Source organism: Misgurnus anguillicaudatus, chromosome 9 (assembly GCF_027580225.2).
Source record: "Misgurnus anguillicaudatus chromosome 9, ASM2758022v2, whole genome shotgun sequence".
Lineage (NCBI taxonomy): Eukaryota > Metazoa > Chordata > Actinopteri > Cypriniformes > Cobitidae > Misgurnus > Misgurnus anguillicaudatus.
The window spans coordinates 11,254,633-11,277,390 of NC_073345.2; the positions used below are offsets into that span (position 1 = coordinate 11,254,633).

General features: G+C 38.3%; 2 protein-coding genes and 1 non-coding gene across 4 annotated transcripts; 2 read left to right on the forward strand and 1 right to left on the reverse strand.

The window, feature by feature from the left end:
• Positions 1 to 890: 890 nt before the first annotated feature.
• On the reverse strand, positions 891 to 4,925 carry znf346 (zinc finger protein 346). The gene is given in 8 exon segments (XM_055179249.2): positions 891 to 2,201; positions 2,280 to 2,379; positions 2,477 to 2,692; positions 2,846 to 2,993; positions 3,094 to 3,186; positions 4,284 to 4,387; positions 4,791 to 4,860; positions 4,863 to 4,925. Coding segments are annotated over 8 exon segments (915 nt in total). The 5' UTR covers positions 4,911 to 4,925; the 3' UTR covers positions 891 to 2,065.
• On the forward strand, positions 4,801 to 22,403 carry uimc1 (ubiquitin interaction motif containing 1). Of its 2 annotated transcripts, XM_055179248.2 has the most exons (16): positions 4,801 to 4,942; positions 5,537 to 5,658; positions 8,223 to 8,298; positions 8,397 to 8,524; positions 8,654 to 8,890; positions 9,236 to 9,742; positions 9,833 to 9,899; positions 13,744 to 13,838; positions 13,928 to 14,284; positions 14,478 to 14,726; positions 16,965 to 17,017; positions 17,109 to 17,215; positions 17,492 to 17,556; positions 20,603 to 20,837; positions 21,053 to 21,104; positions 21,364 to 22,403. In XM_055179248.2, exons 2-16 carry the CDS (start codon positions 5,545 to 5,547, stop codon positions 21,518 to 21,520), a joined length of 2,499 nt encoding a protein of 832 aa, XP_055035223.2. In that variant the 5' UTR covers positions 4,801 to 4,942; positions 5,537 to 5,544; the 3' UTR covers positions 21,521 to 22,403. The 2 variants fall into 2 exon arrangements, with proteins under 2 accessions (XP_055035223.2, XP_055035222.2); XM_055179247.2 differs by lacking the exon at positions 4,801 to 4,942 and having other exon boundaries at positions 5,029 to 5,658.
• LOC129424557 (small Cajal body-specific RNA 14) lies at positions 10,030 to 10,156 on the forward strand. Its single transcript, XR_008638099.1, has one exon.
• Positions 22,404 to 22,758: the final 355 nt, after the last annotated feature.

Here is a 22,758-nt window from a genome sequence, read left to right on the forward strand (position 1 = left end):
GGGACGGATACTTGGCTTGTTCGATTTCATGCGGCGCCGCTGGACCCGACAGGCGGATGGTATGACGTCATATTAACGCGAGAAGGAGTCGACATTAGATTTTTCCGTATGATTTCGCGGTACTTTGACGTCATCCGCTCGTCGGTTCTTCCAGCGCTGCAAACAGTTGAACAAGCCACTTTATATACACATCTTCTCGCTGATTGGTTGGATCACATAACCATACTTCTCCTGAACTAAGCTCAATAAGCTTCACGTAGAAAGATTTTATGTAGAAAATAGTAAATCAAACGATTTTCACAGACTGGATCACAAATGTAGCAATTCTGTCCAACTACACCCCATGAAATAAAGCTGCCAAATCATCAATGTGAAATGTTACGACAGAAATTTAAGCATCAATTTTTACACTTAACTTAAAGATGCTGCACTCTAAAAAAAATAGGCTTGGTTATTTTCAACACAGTATTGGGTTAAATAAAAACCTATTTTTTAAATATTTGACACAAAAATGGGTTAAAACAATACAGCATATGTTAAATTAAAACCCAGGGTGCTGGGTTTATCCCCTTTTGACGCAAAGCTTATTTAAAAATAACCCAGCATTTATTTTTAGTGCGCACAAATATTGATTTTGTTGAAATAATACCACACTTAAACCACTTGGTTTTGCAAGTGAATTCAACCTACTATTTAAGTTTTCGGTTGTGAAAAGTTGACCTTACTTATAACATCAAGTGGAAATTGTTTAACTTATGTTACTTTAACTTACAAATTATTTTGATTTGACAAAAATGCTGCACATTTTTTTACATAAAGTGTCCAAACACAACAAACGTCAGGTGTCCAGACAGTCTATTTCAATGATCAAACACAATGAAACCATCGTCTTATCCTTTCAAAACATTTTACTGGATGAAATGTAATGTGCATCATATCATAGGCTCATCACACTGCCTGTTGAAAAGAAAACTGACTAATGAAAACAAATATGCTACCAAACACATGAAGTTTAAAGGCTCTGTCCAGCATATAACTGCTGTTATGCTGCTTAAAAGCCTCAAACATTGCAAGATCTGCTAACGAAACAACTCAGACTTTCAAGCTAAGCAACACTGTGTGTATTCATCTGCAATAGTTCATCTGCTATCTGTGCATACAATTTCATTTTAAGTTTCTATTAATAAGCTGTTCATCCAACCAACATAAAGTGAACAAAAACATTCATAACAAAGTAGCCTTTCAAAATATTTAAAGATTTAACTATCGCAGTCTTAACTGAAGCCTAATATGAAGAAGTTTAATATTATTAGAGTTGACATCACAAGGTTTATCTTAACATTGTATGAGTGTCCATCTTTTACATGAATAACTGTTTGAAATCGCAAAGTTACTGAACAATACAAGTCAAAGAAACATGTTATTTCAGATTTATGCTTGACGGTTCTCGAAAACTTTGCATTTTCACATCGAACCCTAAAAGAGGGTTTATAACTGGTTTGGTAAAAGCTACACATTATATGGATCTAGAATCTACATCATGAGAACTGACACTTGTGTTTATTCCTAAAAGGAAACTAAATAAATATCACGCATGATCCGACAACAATTTTCTATCATTTAAAGTTTTAAACACTAGGACAAATTTAAGGTTTTGTGCAACACGACGTTTGCACCCAAGCACCACTTTCTCTAAGTGTATGGCGATACATGAAAGCTCCTAAATCTTACATAGAAATAGGAAGGAGCTTGTAAAAAGCACGAAAACTACTATGCGGTCGAATGACTTAAAAATATACTAAAAAACAAAAACCTTTACATTTCTGAACTTTGCACACATCAGATTCATCAGGGTTAAACTCCGCAGACTCACATAAAATAAAAACTGAGAATGACTGTTTTAAGATAAGAAAAAAAACTGTGAAAGTCTGTTGTGGTCCCTCAACCGTCCGTGAGCGACAGCACGATACAGCGAACAAGAAGTGATGTGGTGAAAAGCTGATGTTAGAGATGCACATATTATCGGTGTCAAAACAGAGGAAGCTTGTCACAAATGAGCATCTCCTTACACACAGCCCTGGCTGAAGTTGTCCCAGTCACCCGAAGCATCTGATGCCTCCTGACTGGGTGTGTACTGGAAATCAGACTGGAAGTTCTCAGTGGGGCTGACAAATGCAATTCCTCCTTTCTTAAACCTGGCCCTGTTGAAACAAAACAATGTGTTATTAGGCTATGAACATTTAATCTGCATACAAACACCATACTGATGAGATACCCACTGGTTCTTATGTTTGGAACCGCTGATGTGCGCCTGGTACTGCTCCACAGAGTTTAGCTCAATATTGCACACCGTACACGGGTAGCCCTTTACGGTGGAGGCTGAGAAAAACAAAACGCGTAACATTCAGTAACGTTACTGATGAATTTAGGAAAGTCATTGACATACTTGACATATGGGACACTTGTAAGCTCTCACCTGGTGCGGTGGATGGCCCATAGGTCTCCATCAGCTTCTGTTTGGTCAGACGTTTTTTATGTTTCTTGCCTTCATAGTGTTGCTGAGCCATGAGCGGGTTGTTGAAGGAGGCCTGACAGATGGAGCAGAATCGGTTGGGATCTTGCTCTGCCGGTCCCTGCTCACCTTCAGCTGGTCCTTCATCCTTCTTCACCTGTATTTTGGGCTGAGGTAACGCTGGGAGACGAGCCAAGACGCAGCGGGTCAGCTTATCAGATGAAGCTACCAACCACTTTACTATGTCAGCCCTTATTTTGTATCCTAATTACATGCTTTTTCCTTTGGTCAATCCATTATTTTTACGAAGTACAGAAAGTTAAGTGTTCATACCTGGAGCCGTCGGGCCGAAGTTTTTTAACCGAAGATTCTTTGTGTGAACTTTGCCCTGATAATGTGATTGTGCCACCACTGGAGAGGAGAAGGTCATGTTGCACACATGGCAGGCTTTGTATTTCTCCCCTTCATCATCATCATTACCCTGTGAAACATTACACTGGACATTAATACGTATACATCTGTTTGCTGTTACCAACAGAGGTGCCACGCTTCAATCGCGCCTGGCCATGTATCAGACTTACAGTATTATCTGAAGACTTCAACCGTTTGGCAATGGGCTCCTCATCGCTGTGAATGCTCATGTATCGACGCACTTTGCTTGCATGCTTTTTGCTCTACAAAAAAAAAAAAGAGAAAACTAAGATGATTTTTTTCGGTATGTAACTGTTAGCAAATTTAACCTCTGGTTTACACCAACAAAAAAAGTTTTTGGGAGACAACATACTTTGTAGGATTACTGTGAATTAAAAAGGCACAAACCAGAAGCAATAATACCCAACAAATTTGAGGGATGGCTCTTCAAAGAACATTTTATATTTATTTAAATTTAATTTTTGTTTACGCATTAGAGGAAAAAGAACATTTATGGATGTAACATTTCTCCATGGACGTGACAATTCTAAAATTTGCACTTGACTATGAATAATTAAAAAAGGCTTTAAAAACGTAGACTTTGCATGAACATTAAACCACCAAATATATCATAGTTAAAACTTTACTTTTTGTGTTAAGGTTGACATTTGCATGTACTTGCCCAAGCGTCATCCTGGTATTACTATAGTTTAGATGAAAAGTGCAATTTAACCAAATTTTGTGTTGAAAACAGTGCTTGAAGTCAAGCAGAGTGCAATGCATGCTTTGTATACTACACAGTTTTAAAAATCAAATAGGTTGTTGTGGAATTTCGATTATACAGAAATTCATATACTGCTCACAGTATGCATATTGCAAAGATATTGAATCCAATTTTAAACATACCCGGTAACACACAGACAGCCCTTTGATTACACATCAACTGTGCCGGCCGCCATATTGGGTAGGGCAAGACTGCCATATAAACACATACACAAGAATGGGGTGCTGCTGTTTATTTAAATTTAAGCAAAGTAGCACGTACATTTCTCAATAATGTTTAGAATTTTTTATTTTATTAGTTTACTATTACTATAACACACACACAGTCTACATTTCGTAAAAAAAAACACAGCTCCCATTTCACGTGTGAATGTGTGTTGCCCTTTGCAATATGGCGGCGCGGTTGACCCATCTCAACAACGGGCCGAATCAGTCAATGCAGCGTCTGTGTGTGTCTATGGTAACAAATTCAATACTTATTCAGCCCCAAAAAAGCACATTTGCACGGTCCAGAAACTGGGGAATAAATGAAGTGATGCAAGCATATAAACACCATCCACGTGGATGGATATCTTACCTGGTAGTGTGCAAGTTTCTGGGACTCAGAGATTAATACAGCACTACATACTTTACACTGAGAGTCAGAAAACAAGTCACTGTACTCCTTTATCATTCGGTTCACTGAAAGACAAAACAACACCAGAAACTTGAGATGAGAACAGATATTCTCTAAGTTACTAGGCAACACGTACAGAAACGACAGGGTCATTTGCAGTAAAAGTACCCAACGCTTGGTACTGAATTAATATAGACTTCAAGGACTATAATCAGATTTTGCATCGGAGTAAGATATCAGACCACCCCAATGTCTTACATCGACCTTGAATACACTCGCTGATCTCCCCAGACAACAGATCTGCTGTCCTGTGATCAGCAGAGAGGCTTCAGTTGGGTTACCATGCTTTCACACTATTGAAACCACTCAAGCGCCATGCGTTCTCAAATAAACTGCACTGTTTCACTTTATAAATAACGCACTTAACCTCGTTTCGTTTATTCCAGACGAATTTTATCAATTTCTTACCCTCGGCCGCCCCTGAAGGTAAATATGGAAAATCTCCATTCGGCTCTTGCTGCGCCATGATGCTTGCTGGACAGGAGGCGGAGCGCGCATGCTCAGACGAGACGTGCGTTGCACGGGCATATCATACAGCTGACATAGCTTAGCTATACAGGGTAAATATATAAATATGGATGGCACGTTGTTGATGCTAGCTTGTTGATTTACTTAATTGTAGCCGTCTGAACTAGATTAGGGGGTGTTTTTGCTGGTCACCACGCCTAAAACTTTGTTCTTTAGTAAATTTTGCATATAATTAAGGACGTCGGTGCAACTTCCTGATTTACAAACTGCTTAATAGGTTAAATACAGTATGGCGGAAAGTTTTTCTTTTAAAATATCAAATTTTAGATGAACATGTATCATTTTGCGCATCTAAGTTCATCTTTATTGCTTATGAATTTGTTTCTGAGTCCATCTATGACTCAACAAGCGGTACTCAAATAGACAGGCGGTACTGCGCAGACCAATCTGCACATGACGTCAATGTATCGCGAGAGTATTCGAAATCTTAGCTTCGAATTGCTCCCGCGATACTTTGATGCCGTTTCTCGTCTTCGAATCGAAATCCATGTTTTTCGACCATCTGAAGCACTGTTGTCACCGAATACGAATAGTGAACATGCTCGGCAAATTTTATTTGAGCGTCTAGATGAGGCGAGTTGTCCGTGTGTGTATATAGTGAGGTAACGTTAATTAATGTGGTTGAGGTCGCAGGATGCCCCGCCGGAAGCGCACGTCTGGTGAAAGCGGAAGAAAAGCTAAAGTCTGTCGAGTTGAGGAGCTTAGTGAGGACGAAACACTGATCATATCTGACTCTGAAAATGAAGAGGTAAGTTACAGTATATAGATTAGGCAACCTCCTAGTATCAAAACAAGCCTGTCAGTTGGATTTGTTTTTTTTTAACTGACCATAATAACCACCCCACTAATACAAACACCTTACGGCATTTATTGTTGTTTCTTTCAAACAGCGTAAAAGCTTTCAGCAGTCTGTCCATAGTTTTATTGTTGTCCCCACCCTACTAAAAAGACCATCTAAAACCAGCATAAGCTGTCCAGGATGGTGTAACGTTACCAGGCTGATTTTAGAGGGGTTTTGGACACTTTCTAGCTGACCAACTTTGCCAGACTTGTAGGACCAGCTTAAACCAGCTACAAAGTGGCCAAAACCCCTCTAAACCAGGCTGGGAGACCAGCTGAAACTGTCTTAGGCTGATTTTAGCTGGTCTTTTCACCATTTGTTTTTATTTTTCATGACAAGAAACACAACAGGAGAAGTTTTGAAGAGTGTTATGCTGCTATTTAACATACAATAAAAGTGGGACAGGGGCTGTCAATCTCCCATGATGATAAAAGTACCATAACATTTCTAAGACTCACATTATAGCTGGTTTCCATCGCCCTGATTTTATGCACATTTTGAAGAAACGAGTGAAGGAAATGCCAAATTTAGAATAAAAATCCCTTAATTTGCAGAAATGTTTAGCGTTTGCTTGAGATGGCTTTTTACTTATGTGAAAAAGAATCATGCGAGTAATGGGACATGGCACATCGCGAACATTAAACATTGCATTGAGCATTGTATAAGCACCACAAAGATCATATGTTCGATTCCCAGGGTCACACATACTGATAAAGGCTGATATCCTTGAATGGGCACTTTTATCGCTTCACTCAAACTGTATCCACCTTATTTTTTACGTAAATGTGGGCGCCGCCATCTTTGAGCTCCTTTTGTGTAAGAGTTCTGGTTAGCCACTAAAGCAGGGCTCGAAAGTGCGACCAATTTGATCCCTAATATCTCAATAGTGCGCCTTAAATATATTAGCACCAGTGCGACCAGTCGTTCGACGGATTAAAAGTCTCTACAACTCCGTCTCTGAAAGTCTCCTTTTGGTTCAACAACAAGCACATTGGGTTCATGTCGTGGTATAACCCGATGAGATAGTGAAGGGCGGACCCCTCCCTTTGATTGGCCGTGGTCCATATATTCCTGTACGTGTGGGTGCGTTTAAAAATACGCGTGCCGCATTTTCATAAAAAATGAAGACACTACTGTCACTATAGGATTTTCTGAATAAAATAAAGGTCAAAAACTGAATCTTAAGTCTTAACGCATTTAATGCCGTATAGTTTTTTGAGGTAAGTACATTTAAACTAACAGTAACTTTGAATCCATGTTTATAAAGAACTCTTTAGGATGCCAGTGTCCTCGTGTGAGTTAACAGGGTTGGGTGCTTGTAAAACTGCGGCTTTAAATGCGATGCGGTCAAAAATTTGGGTGACCCTACCTTTTGTTCTGGTGCACCTAAGAAAAACAGTTAGGCGCACCAGTCCAAACAGTGAAAAAAGTTAGCCTCAAGCCCTGTAAAGATAATGGTAGTTGTATTGCGAGGGATACAAGTGTGCCATTTTGACTGGTTGGTTAATGTTTATTAGGGCTGGGTATCGATTCAGATGTTCCAGATCGATTCAATTTCGATTCACAAGCTATCGATTCGATTTCGATTCTCGATTCAATTTTCGATTCCGATTCTCGGGTTGGTTTTTATACTCGATTTTTGATTGAACTCAATGAATATAGATTTAATACAAATACTATATTAATAAAAAATAACAGTGAACAGAAGTTTACAAGTGGGTAATTAATAAAAAGAAATTAAAAGCCACAACACTATCGTTGTCGTCTTGCTTGCAAAATCTAAAATGCTTCCATACCTCTTACTTTTTATGTGAAGGTAGCATCAACGTCGGTGAACCCCCTAAAACCGCCATTTTAAGCACTGAATGAAAGAATGACAGGCTCCTTGGTAACATCGCGCAAGATAAAAAAGAGGGTGACATCTAGTGGAGAAGACTAGTAATTTGATTAACGTAAGATTAACGTTAATGTTTGCAAAAAAATATGGGGGGAAAAATCGATTCTGCTCTTTGAGAATCGATTCTGAATCGACCACGTTTTAAAAAACGATTAATCGAAAAATCGATTTTTTTTTGCCCAGCCCTAATGTTTATTATGAAATCCAAGAAGACCGGCATAATTTGTGTAGTTAGGTGATGCATAACAGCTGGAACAAACGCAGTAAATCAGACAAATGTAGCCATGATCTATATCCACACATCCATCCAGTAAAGCCTTTCATAGAAACTGCCAGTGAACAATAGCTGGATAGCTTGGATGCACTTTAAATCGCTGTAAATAAAAGCACCTTCCATATGCATAAATGTAAGTCATTATGCATTGAAGATCTTGCCTTCCGCCATATCTGTCGAATGTCTGCCGCAGCATGTTTTTATGTGGCTTGCCTGCAAGTTAAAACATGAAACTTTTGGGAGATCTATCTATCAATTAGTAGAAGACTGATTGACTTTGGTCTGATTTTACCTTTTAAGGAGGAAGACTGTTCCGTTAACCGGTCTTCTCGAACTGCCCGATTTAAACGGAGGGAAAACCAGACTAAACTACAAGGTATCACGACTTAAAATGTATTAATTGTACTTAAAATGCAATGTTTGAGGCGATTTACTTGTATGACCATGAACTACATCATGTGTTTATGATATCAGACATGACAGAAGATGAGATGCTGGATCTGGCCATGAAACTGAGCGCTCAAGAAGCAAACCAGAGACGACAGCTTGAAGACAATGACATTCAAAAAGCCATAGCGGAAAGTCTTAACGTTGCTGATAGGGTTAGTATGACTTTTATATGTTAGCAGACAGTTTACCAGTCTACCGACATGTAAGTCAAGTTTAACGTATGTGAATGAATCAGCGACAGGAAAAAAAATGAATGAAAAATTTGTTGTATGTTTCTGCAGGATGGCGACGTTGAAACATCCAGCTCTGCAGCTCAACCACAGCAGAGCATTTCAGGTGTATCACGTTTGAGACGAAAGCTTATGTACCCCAGCCAAAATCAGACACGGGGTGGAAGTGATGTTACTGAGAGGGAAAGCACTAGTCCACTGCCAGAAATGCCTAATTTATCAGAGACAACCGCCTCACTTTCATCTAATAGTTCAGCTCAGGTGTTTGAGCTTCCCAAATCCTCTCAGGTTAGTTGTTATGAATTGGTAAGACCCATGTATTTTATATATCATGGTAAAATCACATTTTACAGAGTTTAATGTGCACAGACGTTCTTGTTTACAATCAGCTTTTCGCCCAACCAATAGCATGAGATTGGGGCGGGACTGCCTATATATACAAGCAATGTTATATTGGGGAAGGGGCAGTGGGAATTATTCTTTAGGATGAGGACACACCAAACAAAACCAACCAAGTAGTGCAAACTGCTTGGTGTGTACCTAACTTGAATCATTGGTGTTACAATTATTTGCATGACAGTTGTCAGGTGATCTTTATCAATGGTAACCGCCCTACTTTCTTTTTCTGGGTAGCATGATCAGGAATCGTCCCAGGATAAGATGTCACAGCCAATCATCAGTGACTCCGAAGCGGACAAGCTCTCCCAGTCTGACTCGCAGCCACAGCGCTCACCTGCCATTCCCATACACAGCAGTTTTATTCGCCAGCCTTTGGTGTGTGTGGAGAAACTGAGTCAGGATCTGATCAACGCCAGCACAGGCCTGAGGGACCACCTTCACACACAGGACAGCACAGTCGGTCCCAGCGTTTTTCCATCGCAGGACAATTCGAGTCACATTTTCACTCCGAATGATTTTGATGAAAGAACTGATCCGCTAGAGGACAAACATGACCCGTGTACTTCACCGAGCAATGAATCCAATACTCAAATATCCGATTTATCAGCGTATCCTGAACATAAAGGTTTGTCTCCTAAAAACAATGATTCAGATGAATTCCCCACACCTTCCAGGAGAATCCAGCCATTGAGACCAAAGTGTGAGCCTGAAGATGCCAATGCAGATGTTAGTGCGGGAAGTGTAAGTAGGACATTTTGGTTTGTTTGTTATGTGGGGTGTGACTTTAATCTTTTGGTTTTAGGTTCTAATTCTTGTGTGGTCATTTTACAGAAAGCCCCTGATGCAAAGCAAGTAAAGGATCAGATCTCTCAGGTTGGGAACGTAGCAGCTCATTCTGGTATGACGCTTAAGATACTGTTAGTTACTGTTTGCACTGGCTAGTACTATGATTCACACACCCCTGTTTACACCGGTTATATAAAGCAGACAATCGAGTGAACAGCTTCTTCATGCATCAGGTTGAATGTGTGGTTCCTCTATTGCTGCATAACTGAGCAGTGTTGTGCAGTATTTGGAACCACACAGAGTGATTTTGGTTCCTGCCGACAGGGCCTGTCAAGTAAATGGGTTCTCTGTGCGATGGTTCCATACAGATTTTTATAATTTCACTCATTGTAGGGTTTTTTTTTTGTAGATCTTGGGTTTGCAACAGGGTAAAAGCTATTAGGGATCTTTTCCATGAAAAGAAAATATAAAAAATAGATTGTAAATAACTACTTGCTGCAATGCTTTCTTCACATTTTGCATGTCTTACACTTAGAAATTACTTGTAATATTTTTGAAACATATGTGTTACACATATTCTGTTTCGAATTCAGCTCATAGGGGTAGTTTCCCGGACAGGGATTAGTTTAGGCCAGGGCTAGGCCTTAGTTTAATTCAGGAATATAACTAGTTTAAACACACATGCCTTACTAAGAACATCACTTGTTGTGTGCATTTTGAGGCAAAACAAAGAGCACTGATGAATTTTGAGATGTCAAAGTTGTGGACAGCTCTTATATTTATTTTAGTCTAGGACTAGTTCCCTGTCCGGAAAAACCACCCCATAGTGTTTGGTAGGTTTTTTTATGCTTTATACTTGCAAAATTAAAGATTAATGTGCATTAGTGCTTTTGATCTGCATATAGAAATGGTTGGCCATTAGTTTAGCCTTTCTTTTTTCTCATATTAGTTAAATAACACCGCCTTTATGTAGTGCTGCACAATTAATCGCATTGCAATTGCAATGTCAGCCTGTGCAATTATATGACAGCAAAATGTTGCAATTATATTAAATAAATAAATGTGTGGACTTGTTAACACAAACTTTCTGATAACAGTTTGATGATTTTCCTTGCTGTTTAAGAAAAAGAAAGAAAAACAAACAAAAAAGGCAGTGCACGTGTGGCATGCACGTGTGTGGCGTGCGTCGTCACTTGTGTGTGCTCAGCGCGGAAATACCATAGCAAAGATGGATGCAGAGGAGATTGACAGTAATCTGGTAGCTAAAAAAAACTCTACGTCTGTTGTATGGCAGTATTTTGGATTTAGGATTACTGACACTGAGCAGTTGCTACATCACGTGGCAATTCGAAAACATTTCTAGGTTTACAAATACACATTTTAGCATTATCACTAAACTGTGTGTGGATTTTCCTTAAAACCCATCAAGTTGACTCATGATACCATTTATTATAATCGCAACAGCACATCGCAATATTAGCATCTATAACCGCAATGGGAAATCTTGCAGCCCTACCTTTATGCTTACTCTGTGCTTTATGGTACAACAACAGCTCTGATGCACCATTTGTGACCCTGGACCACAAAACCACACAGGTATATTTGCAGCAAAAGCCAAAAATACATTGTATGGGCCAAAAATATAGATTTGTCTTTTATGCCAAAAATCATGAGGCCATTATGTAAAGATCATATTCCATGAAGATATTTTGTAAATTTACTACCGTAAAGTTTATTTATTAATTTTCCAAATGTTTTATAAGGGTGTTTTCAGACCTGTAGATCGATTGCTTTGTTCCGAAACCGGGTATAAATAGCTAAAATGTTGCAATTTCATATTGGCTCGGTTTGCATTCACAAGGCAATAATTCCAACCGAACCAGACTAGTACAAAAGTCAAGTGCGAGTAAACTCTGCTTTAATTGGTCAGAGTGCATCTGTTTATTTTTCGTGATTCCGCTCTAGGCTATCCATCAGGACTGAGACACAATTTGTGGGATTATTGTGTGGCTTTTTAGTAGGCCTATCTGCGGTTATATTACTTCATTATTGAGAGCAGGAATCAAAACTTAGGGGGACAACATTCTTACCATGTACCTATTGTGGGGAAGAGCAATTAGAAGTCATTTTAGATCACCAAAGAGCTATCAGGTATGTTCATGGTTAAAAAAACAATAAAAAAATCCTGTCTGTTGGGTTGGATTGCTTTCAGACTTATACAGAACTGCTCCAGAGTCCGTTTGCAAACAGGCCGAGACCACCTCATTCAGGCAGTCTCGGGTCGGTTGTTTTGGTGCAGATCCAGGTGCGATTGCCGTGTTGACATATACCTAAACGAACCGAACCAGGGAGAAAACACACCAGGTTCCAAAACAAATGCTCAGGTCTGAAAACACCCTAAATCTCAATTTAAAAAAAAATATTTTTATGACTGGTTTTGTTTTGTGGTCCAGGGTCACATTTTTATTACTGCCACCACATCTAGCTTACATAAAATTATGACATTGTTCATTTGCTGTCCAACAAGCACTGGTATTTCTTGGCGCTGTCCTGTGAGCGGGACACATGACTTTATTTTGAATGTAAATTTTGATCTATCATGTGACATACTGTATCTCGTTGGAAAGGTCTAAGAATGTAGTTTTCATATTTCAAAACCTTATAGCAGTAATTATAATGCAGTGACAGTAATTAATTAACTTATGACAAGAGTATGCAGCAAACTGTTTACACCTAGTGGCCGTTGTTGGTAAAACCACTAAAAGTGTAACACAAACCTAATTTTATGTTTAAAATATATACTTTATTGCATTATTTTTAAATGCTGTGTTTAAAATATCGATACGACGATACATTGACATGAACGCCTGATGATGCGCGCATCGATACAGCAACTTCCGTAGCGATTTGGATGCACTTGTAAAAACAAAAAGTAGCGTGACGAATCGCTGTTGATCCATGATCCATATGGAAAGGACACATGTGACTCGCGGGAGTACGTAGAGTGAAAGATAGCGGGGTATACTTTCACTTTCCGTGTCCGTCTCGCGGGCGCATGGGTCTGCACAACTTGCGCGCTGCGTCTCGCTCGCTCGCTCACTCGTGTTCGTATTAAAAATCAATGAGTTCAGTATGAAAGCGCAGATATCTTAGCCTATACTACTGCAAAGGGCTTTATTAGCCACTCTCTTAGAAAACAGTACTAACGCATTGAGAAGAAACACGACAAAGAGATAAAGTGTATGTCTAGAGAAGAGATACAGAGCTACTTCAAACTATATAGCTGTTACATTAATAATCTTATTTCTATTAAATAGTATTAAGTCTGGCTGCATGTACTTATACATATATTCATAGATATAGAATAATAAAATGAGAGACAAATATAATGCTTAGAGTAAGGCACTATCTCTGTAAAACTGCTACTAACTTTTTAAGTATTTCTATGTGTTACCCCAAAAGCTAATAAATAAATAGCAAAAACACAACTGTTACAGCACTGCTTATTCAATGTACAATAAACAGATAATAATAATGTTACTAAATTCTGAACAAAAATGTAATTCAAAATAGTCTTTTATCGTGATGCACATGGTATCGTGGCCTTGTATCGGGATACATATCGGATTGGAAATTGTTGGTGTTACACCGCTCTATTATTTTTATTTATTACTATAACAGTACACTTTTTTATATTATATTTTGACCTCCAGTCACTTCCGTGTCTTCTTTAAAACAAGACCAAGATTAGCCTTTTAGACCAAAGAAATGCTATAGTTATATTAATTTGAAGGTATACATCACCTTTTCACTCCCCATCCCACTCAAAAAGGGCTGCACCAGTTAAGGGTTTAAGAAACGCAAATCTTGTTTTTTCCTATGTTAATATTATCTATGAATTATAGGTCTAATCCTGAGGTTAATCCTAACCATTGTCATCATGTTTTTAACTGCAGAAAGCTGCTCAAACACTCGGTCTTTGAATGAGTTCACCAGTCACATGGTTTTGCACTTACAAGATGATGATGATGATGATGATGGCAGTGATGAGGTGCGTGGGGTCTCTGTCCTATATGCCACAGATTCAATCCTGGTTCTTGCTCTTATAATTGTGTCCGTTTCTCCTGGCATCTTTTTAAGGTTCTCTCACCGAGCCCAATCCTTCCCGACAAAACAGCAGGCAAAAGGCTTTCTTCAATCCAACCCTGCATCTCTTCAGCTGCCTCTGACCTAGATTCATCTACACAGAACACACAGAAATCCTTGCAGGAAGACTCTAAAGGCCTCAAATCCAAATCTTTACACTCCAAAACCCTTCATACTGGAGTGGAGAATGGAGAATGCACTGTCTCGTACTACTGGGGAGTGCCTTTCTGTCCGGTGGGCCAAAACCCGGACGAGTACACGCGTGTGATCATGTGTCAGTTGGAGGTGTATGAGAAGAGCCTGAAAGAGGCTCAGCGAGAGCTGCTGCGTAAGGTGGAGTGGGGTCAGCCGGTGAGTGACAGCTGCCAATCAAACTGATTCCTTAGTGATACATGACCTTTATTCATTTATTTAGTCGAGACAGTTACATAACTAAGCACATACTTGAATCAATATATAGTTTGTTTGTTAGATTGTGTGAATTTTTTGGAAGGTCCCATTGGAACAACTCTATATATAATTTATCATTTATGTTTCATTCCAGGTGGTTCCTGATTCACCAAAGAGGCCGTTTAGCCTGAGGAGACTGAAGCGCCACAGAGCTCCTCAGCTGTCGGAGGATGAGGAGCAGAATGAAGATGATGAACAGAAGGAGAATAAAAGAAAAGAGGTGGAGGAAGAGAAAGGGGAAGACAGGGAGGAGTCTGTGGTGGGCTCAGAGGATGGTGCTGGAGGGCAGAGTGAAACAACATATGTGGTTTTGTCTTCTCCAGAGACTAAAGATGAGGATGTGGTGGGTGTCCATTTTTATTAAATATTTGTAATTATACAATTCAGATTGATTTCCTTTGAGATTTGTTTGTTGTGGAGATCAGCGGAAGTTGTTAATTGTAAACGGTTTCTGTTTTGTTTTTGCATAAGTATCGGAAGTTTAATTAAATGTGACTAATTTAAATCTTTCTGTGCATCATTTTTAGTTAAGGTTTTGTGTATTTTTGGGGTAGGACCATACTCTTTAAAGTACCAGTCAGCTCCAATTTCTAATCTTTCTAATATGTCTCTAACAACAAGTTTAAATGCATGCAAGGTCAAAAAATAGTAATTTTCTCAAAATATAAATCTAATATCTGTAACAAAGTTGTGATTGTTTTTTAGCACAGTCAAACAGTAGTGCAACATGTGTAACACATGTTACTCATTTTACACAAAATCTCTGCCTTAATCAAATTACATAATTATTTTTAAAACGCTGTTTTTAAAGACTTTCCGTGTCTCAATCAGTTCCCTAGGTCATGAGTCCCTGGATGAATGAATCATCACTATGCCCATTTCTTTTCAAAGGGTGTTGCGTAAACTTCTGAGGGAGTTGGGATTGTGTCTCATAACATGGCCGATTAAAATACACTTGGCGAATAGTGCAATGAAAACAACCATTCTCTCTTTATCCGGAGCCTCTGTTTACACCCCATCCCGAAGTGCGAATATTCAACTTTAAAGGGACACTCCACTTTTTTTTGAAAAAATGCTAATTTTCCAGCTCCATGTTTGGAATCTATTCAGCCGATCTCTGGGTCTGGCGCTAGCACTTTTAGCATAGCTTAGCACAATCCATTGAATCTGATTAGACCATTAGCATTGTGCTAAAAAATGACCAAAGAGTTTCGATATTTTTCCTATTTAAAACTTGACTCTTCTGTAGTTACATTGTGTACTAAGACCGACTGAAAATTAAAAGTTGCGATTTTCTAGGCAGATATGTCTAGGAACTAGGGATGCACGATATATCTGCCGACATATCGTTATCGGCCGATAACTGCTTATTTTTAATATTATCGGTTATCGGTCTGATAGCAAAATTAGGCCGATAAATGAAAGCCGATAAATGATGGATTATTTTGGTTTGTTGAACCACTTCGCTTGCTCATTGCTGGCCATGTGGAGTTTTGATTGGTGCTTTCTGTGACATAGCACGAAGATGACACGTGTTGCGGGCTTAAGAAGAGTATGCTAGTCTAGCACAAAGACGAGATGTCCGCGGTCTGCGAGTTTTTCATTGTGAAAATAATATGGATATTTATCGGCCTATAGATATCGGTTATCGGCCCCCAAATTTAAAGAGTTATCGGTATCGGTCAAAATTTCCATATCGGTGCATCCCTACTAGGAACTATACTCTCATTCTGGCGTAATAATCAAGGACTTAACTGCTGTAACATGGCTGCAGGAGGCGTAGTGATATTACGCAGCGCCCGAAAATGAAAGATACTAAGCGGACTATTTTCGGCTGCTGCGTAATATCATTGTGCCCAGGGGAGCTGGAAAATGAGGATATTTTCAAAAAAAAGTGTAGTGTCCCTTTAAGTGAAAGGCTCAGCTCATCAATGTTAGTTCTCAAATGGCCATCCAATCACAGTAGAGGAGGGATGGGACAAATATCACAACAACCAACCGGCGCATCATACAATGACTGCCAAACCAAGCAGAAGTATCACAGCAACCAAAGCGCTCAGCTGAAGAAAGCTGGCAGTCGGCATCCGCTGGCATTTTCAGGCGCGTTTAAAAGCTTTGGTGTGCAAACCACCTTAAAAAAAAATTGAAGCAAATGTTTGAATGGGTGTTATCTTTACTAATTAATTGCACATTTGAATATTATACACACATATTCTCGAATAACCTAATCTTAAAACTACATTTTGTGACCAAGAAACGGTAATATTGAGAAACGGCTATTACATTATTGAGTTATGACCATTAAAACGTACGGCTGAAAGTCCAATCCGTGGCAGAAGAAAGTAGTTCAGACAGAGAGAGAGCTTTTTTCACCCGTGAAGAGTTTGCATCCCTGCCAATAACTTTTTTTTTATTGTGCACTTTTTGGGTTAACAACCTTGCACACCGCTTACATTGATGGGCAGCTACATGACACAGTTCAATTAAGGTAATTTTCGTTACTGAATCTGACTGGCTCTTTAACGTCAGTTATTGACAGTAAAGACAGATGTTGCTGATAAGGTGTTTGCATTCTCAACAGCCAAAGAAGCCTTTTCGCCGACAGGAGACAACTGCTGCACATACACCAATCAGGTAATAAACACGACTTTTCTGAGCTCCTCCTGACTGACATCAGCTGACGTTGAGCTCAGTCTAATGCTGTCTTAACAAATGTCATTGGCAGAAATGATGCAAGGGATGCGTCAGATAACACTCAGATTGAGCATGCAGATGATGAAGAGGAGGTCCAGAATCCTAAACTTTTTGAGGATGAAGATATAATTTGTCCGGGTACACAAGTTCATATTGTACATCAAAAACTAAGTAGTCCAGAAATTATGGCGCTTGTTCATTACAGATTAGTTAACAAGTTCAATAGATGGGTATAAATTTTGGCCTCTTTTGCATTTAGGGGATATGCAGTTTTAGAAAAATGAAAATAAGTATATGCTTGTGTTCTTAACTGAATAAATATTTATAGCGTTTGCAAGATAACACTGATTTAAACACTTCTCTGCATAATTCAGCTCGTAACTTATTTTGTCTATGGCTTTATCTTCGATGCAGAGACACAAATGAGTGAAAATAACTCGCCAGAGCTCATGATGACAAGTCCTGCCAGTCCCATAAAGGTAACGCTGTACCAAAACTCCATAATTTCCTAATTTGGGAATGTACATTTTAAATACCCTTTAGTGTATGCTAAGATAAATATCTAGATGTTTTGTTCATAATAGCAATTAGGGATGCTCATATCAGTTAATTTTCCCGACCGACAACCGTAGCTTCTAAACCGAACATTAACCGTTAACTGATAAGATTTTAATATGAAATTGTCATTGAGTAAAATACAGTTGACGGTTGTCTGTGAACTAGTAAAAACAAAACATTTAATTTGAACGTGCAAACAGCAACCACAGATCAACAACAGAACCAGGATTCATACATTATCAGATATTCACGCAACATTACTTTATTAAAAAGCACGCGATCGGTCCAGTGGATTAATATCCAAAGGACAGATTGTTTCCGTTTCATCTACCACAGTGGTCATTTCTAAAGCAGGACGCTTTTCAGAAAGTTTTGGTTTTGCGTCGTCTTTGGTTTTGCGTCGTGCAAACAGCAGCCACAGATCAACAACAGAACCAGGATTCATACATTATCAGATATTCACGCAACATTACTTTATTAAAAAGCACGCGATCGGTCCAGTGGATTAATATCCAAAAGGGCAGAATGTCTCCGTTTCATCTACCACAGTGGTCATCTCTAAAGCAGGACGCTTTTCAGAAAGTTTTGGTTTTGCGTCGTCTTTCTCCGTTTGTCCAAAAAGAGCTAGATGTTTATGGTTAGGGTCAGAGGCCATCAGCGAACGTCTGTCCGGATGTGCGCAAGACGGACGCGTCATCTTGCGCGGACACGCGCGCGTCTCCGTTCAGCTTCCAAACACGCATACAAATGATTTCTCATACAAATGATTACTTTATCAGACCGTCAGGGCAGCAATTATTTGTGTCATTTACAGGACATTCACAAATTAAACATTCGGACGGGATTAGTTTTACAGGGGTAGATGGCGTAATGTAATTTTACCACAGGACGTCTGTTATATTAATGGTCAATTCGGACGGGATTAGAAATCTCAGTAAAACATTCAGAAGTGGGAGGGATAACTCGATTGCGCACCTCCCGTCTTCACGTGCATATTACCTTGCTTTCTGATATCAGATGTGCAAACAACATGACACAGACGAGGAAAACGCGAAACACTGTGTTTAATTTCAGTTTGGGGACAACGTCAGTTTCATAAACAGTTCCGTGCCTCTGAGAAGTAAATGTGACTTTTTTTTAAAAAGTTTATGTCGTGTTATTCAGGAACTGACTTGTAACTCACTTGTTTTCCGCCTAGAACGCAAGTAAATGCTTCTTTAAGCGCTTTTATATTTAAAAGAAACCCGCAAATTATAAGGAAATGACGCGATTTACGTGGATATTTACAGCTGGTCTATTCGCACTGGATTAGTATTACCTGAGGTAACGTAATTTCTCCGGACCTTTTTACAGAAGGTAAAAGTCGCCGTAATCTTTACTGACATTGTCCGTAATGATTACTGACACATGGAACATTCGGACTGGACTAAAATCACTGAGAAGCTCTGATAAAAATTGCTTTACCCCACCTTCCTATGTAAAACTAATCCCGCCCGAATAGTACTTAGAAAAATGGCGAAATGTCTGTCGGCTCATGAGGACACGCACCATGTATTAACAAATATTTTTTTATTTTAACTGATAATGTTAATCGGTCATAAGTTCTTACCTTCGGTTAACGGTTAAACGGTCAATGTGAGCATCCCTAGTTTCAGGCATAGGAAACTTTGTCAATATTTACATTTATCGGCTGATATATCGGTTATCTGCTTCTGAATTTAAATAAATATTGGTTACGTTTATTTATGTGAATTTAGCGTTTATCAATAAAAGCAATCTTCCACTTACATACCCTGAAGAAGGCTGTTTTGTGCCGCTACGCGTGGGTTGTTTTCCTTACCCCATGTATTTTTAACTTTCTAATATGAAGTAGCCAGTTTAATAAAGGCTTTTTAAATTTTTCATTGAAGAAGAGTGCCTTGGATTCATCTTTTTGATACTTCCACTTTATTTGTTTGCTTCTTGTTTCAGGCATAGAAAACTTTCTCAATATTTAAATTTATCGGCTGATATATCCGTTATCTGCTTCTGAATTTAAATAATAATTGGTTAGGGTTATTTATGTGCATTTAGCGTTTTTCAATGAAAGCAATTGTCCCCTTTATTTGTTTGCTTCTTGTTTCAGACCTAGTAATCATAGTCAATATTTACATTTATCGCCCAATATATTGGTTATCTGCTTCTGAATTTAAATAAATATTGGTTACGTTTATGTGCATTTAGCGTTTTTCAATGAAAGCAATCTTCCACTTTATTTGTTTGCTTTTTGTTTCAGGCATAGAAAACTTTGACAATATTTACATTTATCGGCTGATATATCGGTTATCTGCTTCTGAATTTAAATAAATATTGGTTACGTTTATTTATGTGCATTTAGCGTTTTTCAATGAAAGCAATCTTCCACTTTATTTGTTTGCTTCTTGTTTCAGGCATAGAAAACTTTGACAACATTTACATTTATCAACCGATATATCGGTTATCAGCTTCTGGGTTAATATAAATATTGGTTACGTTTATTTATGTGTGTTCAGTGTTTTTCAATGAAAGCAATGGTCCACTATATTTGTTTGCTTTTTGTTTAGGCCTAAAAAGTTTTTCAATATTTACATTTATCAGCCGATATATCGGTTATTGGCTTCTAACTTTAAATAATATCTATAACATTTATTCATTTAGCAGATGCTTTTATCCAAAGCGACTTACAAACAAAAGAGCATTTAACATTTTGTCTAATCTGAAGTGCTGTATTGACCGATATTATTGTTGTCAGCAAATATTTTCATATCCGTGCATCTCATTCTTGTGTACAGTACTACCTTAATTAAAGGGGGTTCATGTTTGTATGTCAATTTAGTCTGTATCAGACAAGAGTATCTTCAACAACATCAAATGCTAGATTCATTAAGATTTGACCATAATCCAAGCGAAGCACAATCATTGCTAACTTAAAATCTCCCTTATTTAAAGCCTGAGTCTCGTGCTGACAGTGAGGTTATGGACGTGGATGTAGAAGAAGGTGCTCCTGGTCCAGAAGAGGTGGTGATGGAACTGGAGAATGTACCAACAGATATAGGACTTACTCACAATCAGAAGATGGCGTGTCCCATGTGCTCAAAGCTTTTCCCGCTCAGCAAAATTGAAATGCATGCTGCCTTCTGTGATGGGGAAGAAGACAACAACCACCAAGGAGAACAATCGCAAGGTCTGTGTTGCAAAGTGACTCTAAAACATAAATATAAATAGATGAAATTAAAGTTAAATTACTGATGATCTTCCACTCGGTTGGAACGCTCTAATGTTTTACAGCGCATCTGTTACATTATTGTCATTTTGCATTTGTGTATTTTCCCATGCATGCATTTGGAAGATGCTTTTATCCAAGATACTTAAATACAGTATTTTACTACTTTTTTCTAGCTATCAGAGGGAGAAGGGCAAAAAGAGATCCACCAGAGGAGACTCCTGAAAAGTAGGTACAGCACAATACCCTACAAATATATACACTTTGCATTGCCATTAAGATACCTAACCTTAAGCCTGATAAATTTTTTTAATTCAGACACACTTAAAGGGTTTTGCATCTGAATTCTTTGCATGCATTTAATGCCAACACATGTTAACCCCTTGTGTCTTTTTATTATATTTTTTGTTTTTTTATGCAATTTCACATTTAAACCATCATAGGACAACATCAAGATTGTTACATCGAATATTTAATGTTTCCCCAGTGGCTCTGCAGATTCACCCGGAGGAAGTGAAGAGCGTTCTGCTACGACTTCCTCTAATGCCTGCATTCCTCTATCAGACTGCCATACTGATCTCCAACAGCAGGACTTTTCAAAGAACAGCCAAAGACTCTCAAGAAAGAGAAAATTCAAACGATAGTGTCCTCTTTTTAGTTTCACTGACACCGGTGTCTGTCCTTTTGCAATGCTTTTATATTTGTATGACTTAATTCATATGTACAATAACTTAAAGAATGTATTTAAAGTCTTTGGTACAGTTTGTTAAACATTTGCTGCCCCCTTCATCGCGCAAACATTTACTTTTAAACTAACTTGGTCTCTTTTGATGGCTGTGTGATTTTAAGCCATATAAGAGAATACAGTGAAGTATCTAAAAGGGTTATAAAATGTTCCTTGTCTAGTCTAAAATGTATATTTGAATTGCAAGTCAGGCTATAGTAATGCTTATCTTGCATGTGAATAAGGTAATGCTATGTTAATTATACTGATTTAGTCTTTTAGTTACACGTGTAGATAATGTACAGTATATGTATGATGTGTTTTGCAGCACAAAATGAAAGCATATTTTGAGTCACATTGCCATCTTGTGGACATTGTATGTTACCGCTCTTGATCCTACACACTGTAAAAAAATAATTTAACTTAAAAATATTAAGCTTACTTTTTAACTTTGAACCAACAATTGTTTTTTACACTGCACATATTTATATTCAAGTGTACAGTGCGTTTGTTTGGATTGATATGATGAAGCTCCTGAAACAGAGTTCTGACCTGTTATATATATTTTCATCTTGCTGAACCTTATCGTTCTTTGTTAGATGTAGCAATCACATTCACTTTATGAACCCCTGAAAGGAAAAACGGCTAAATTAGATCCAGTTTTGTCTTATCCAGGATTATCAGATAAGCACACTTCTGTTTACAGTCATCAGTTACCCAGAATCCCTGTGGCCTTCTACGCTTCGCCTCAAGGGCTCTGTATAAATGTAAGGGCCCTTGGATAACTTGAGCTTTTCTGTAGATTACGCCTCAAACACACTTTAAAAATATACACATGTAGCTTAAGAAAAACATCTTGATTGTTTTTAAATATGTTGTGAAAGAAAAGATGTTGCAATGTTATCTAATTTCACAATGGCACATACATCTTGACCAACTTAGTTTACTGTCAGTCAATGTCAAAATAAGAAAAATTAAAACAGACCTTCACACAATTCCAACGTCCGGCAAGCTTTCCAAGGATTTTAGACACTGAATGTTTTCTTTGTTTGGCTCTCCTAGACGTTGTTTGTTTTCTGTTATGGTGTAACTTTCTCAACATCAAATAATTTGAAGATAAATATGAAATACTTACGATACGTTATATACAACCCAGAG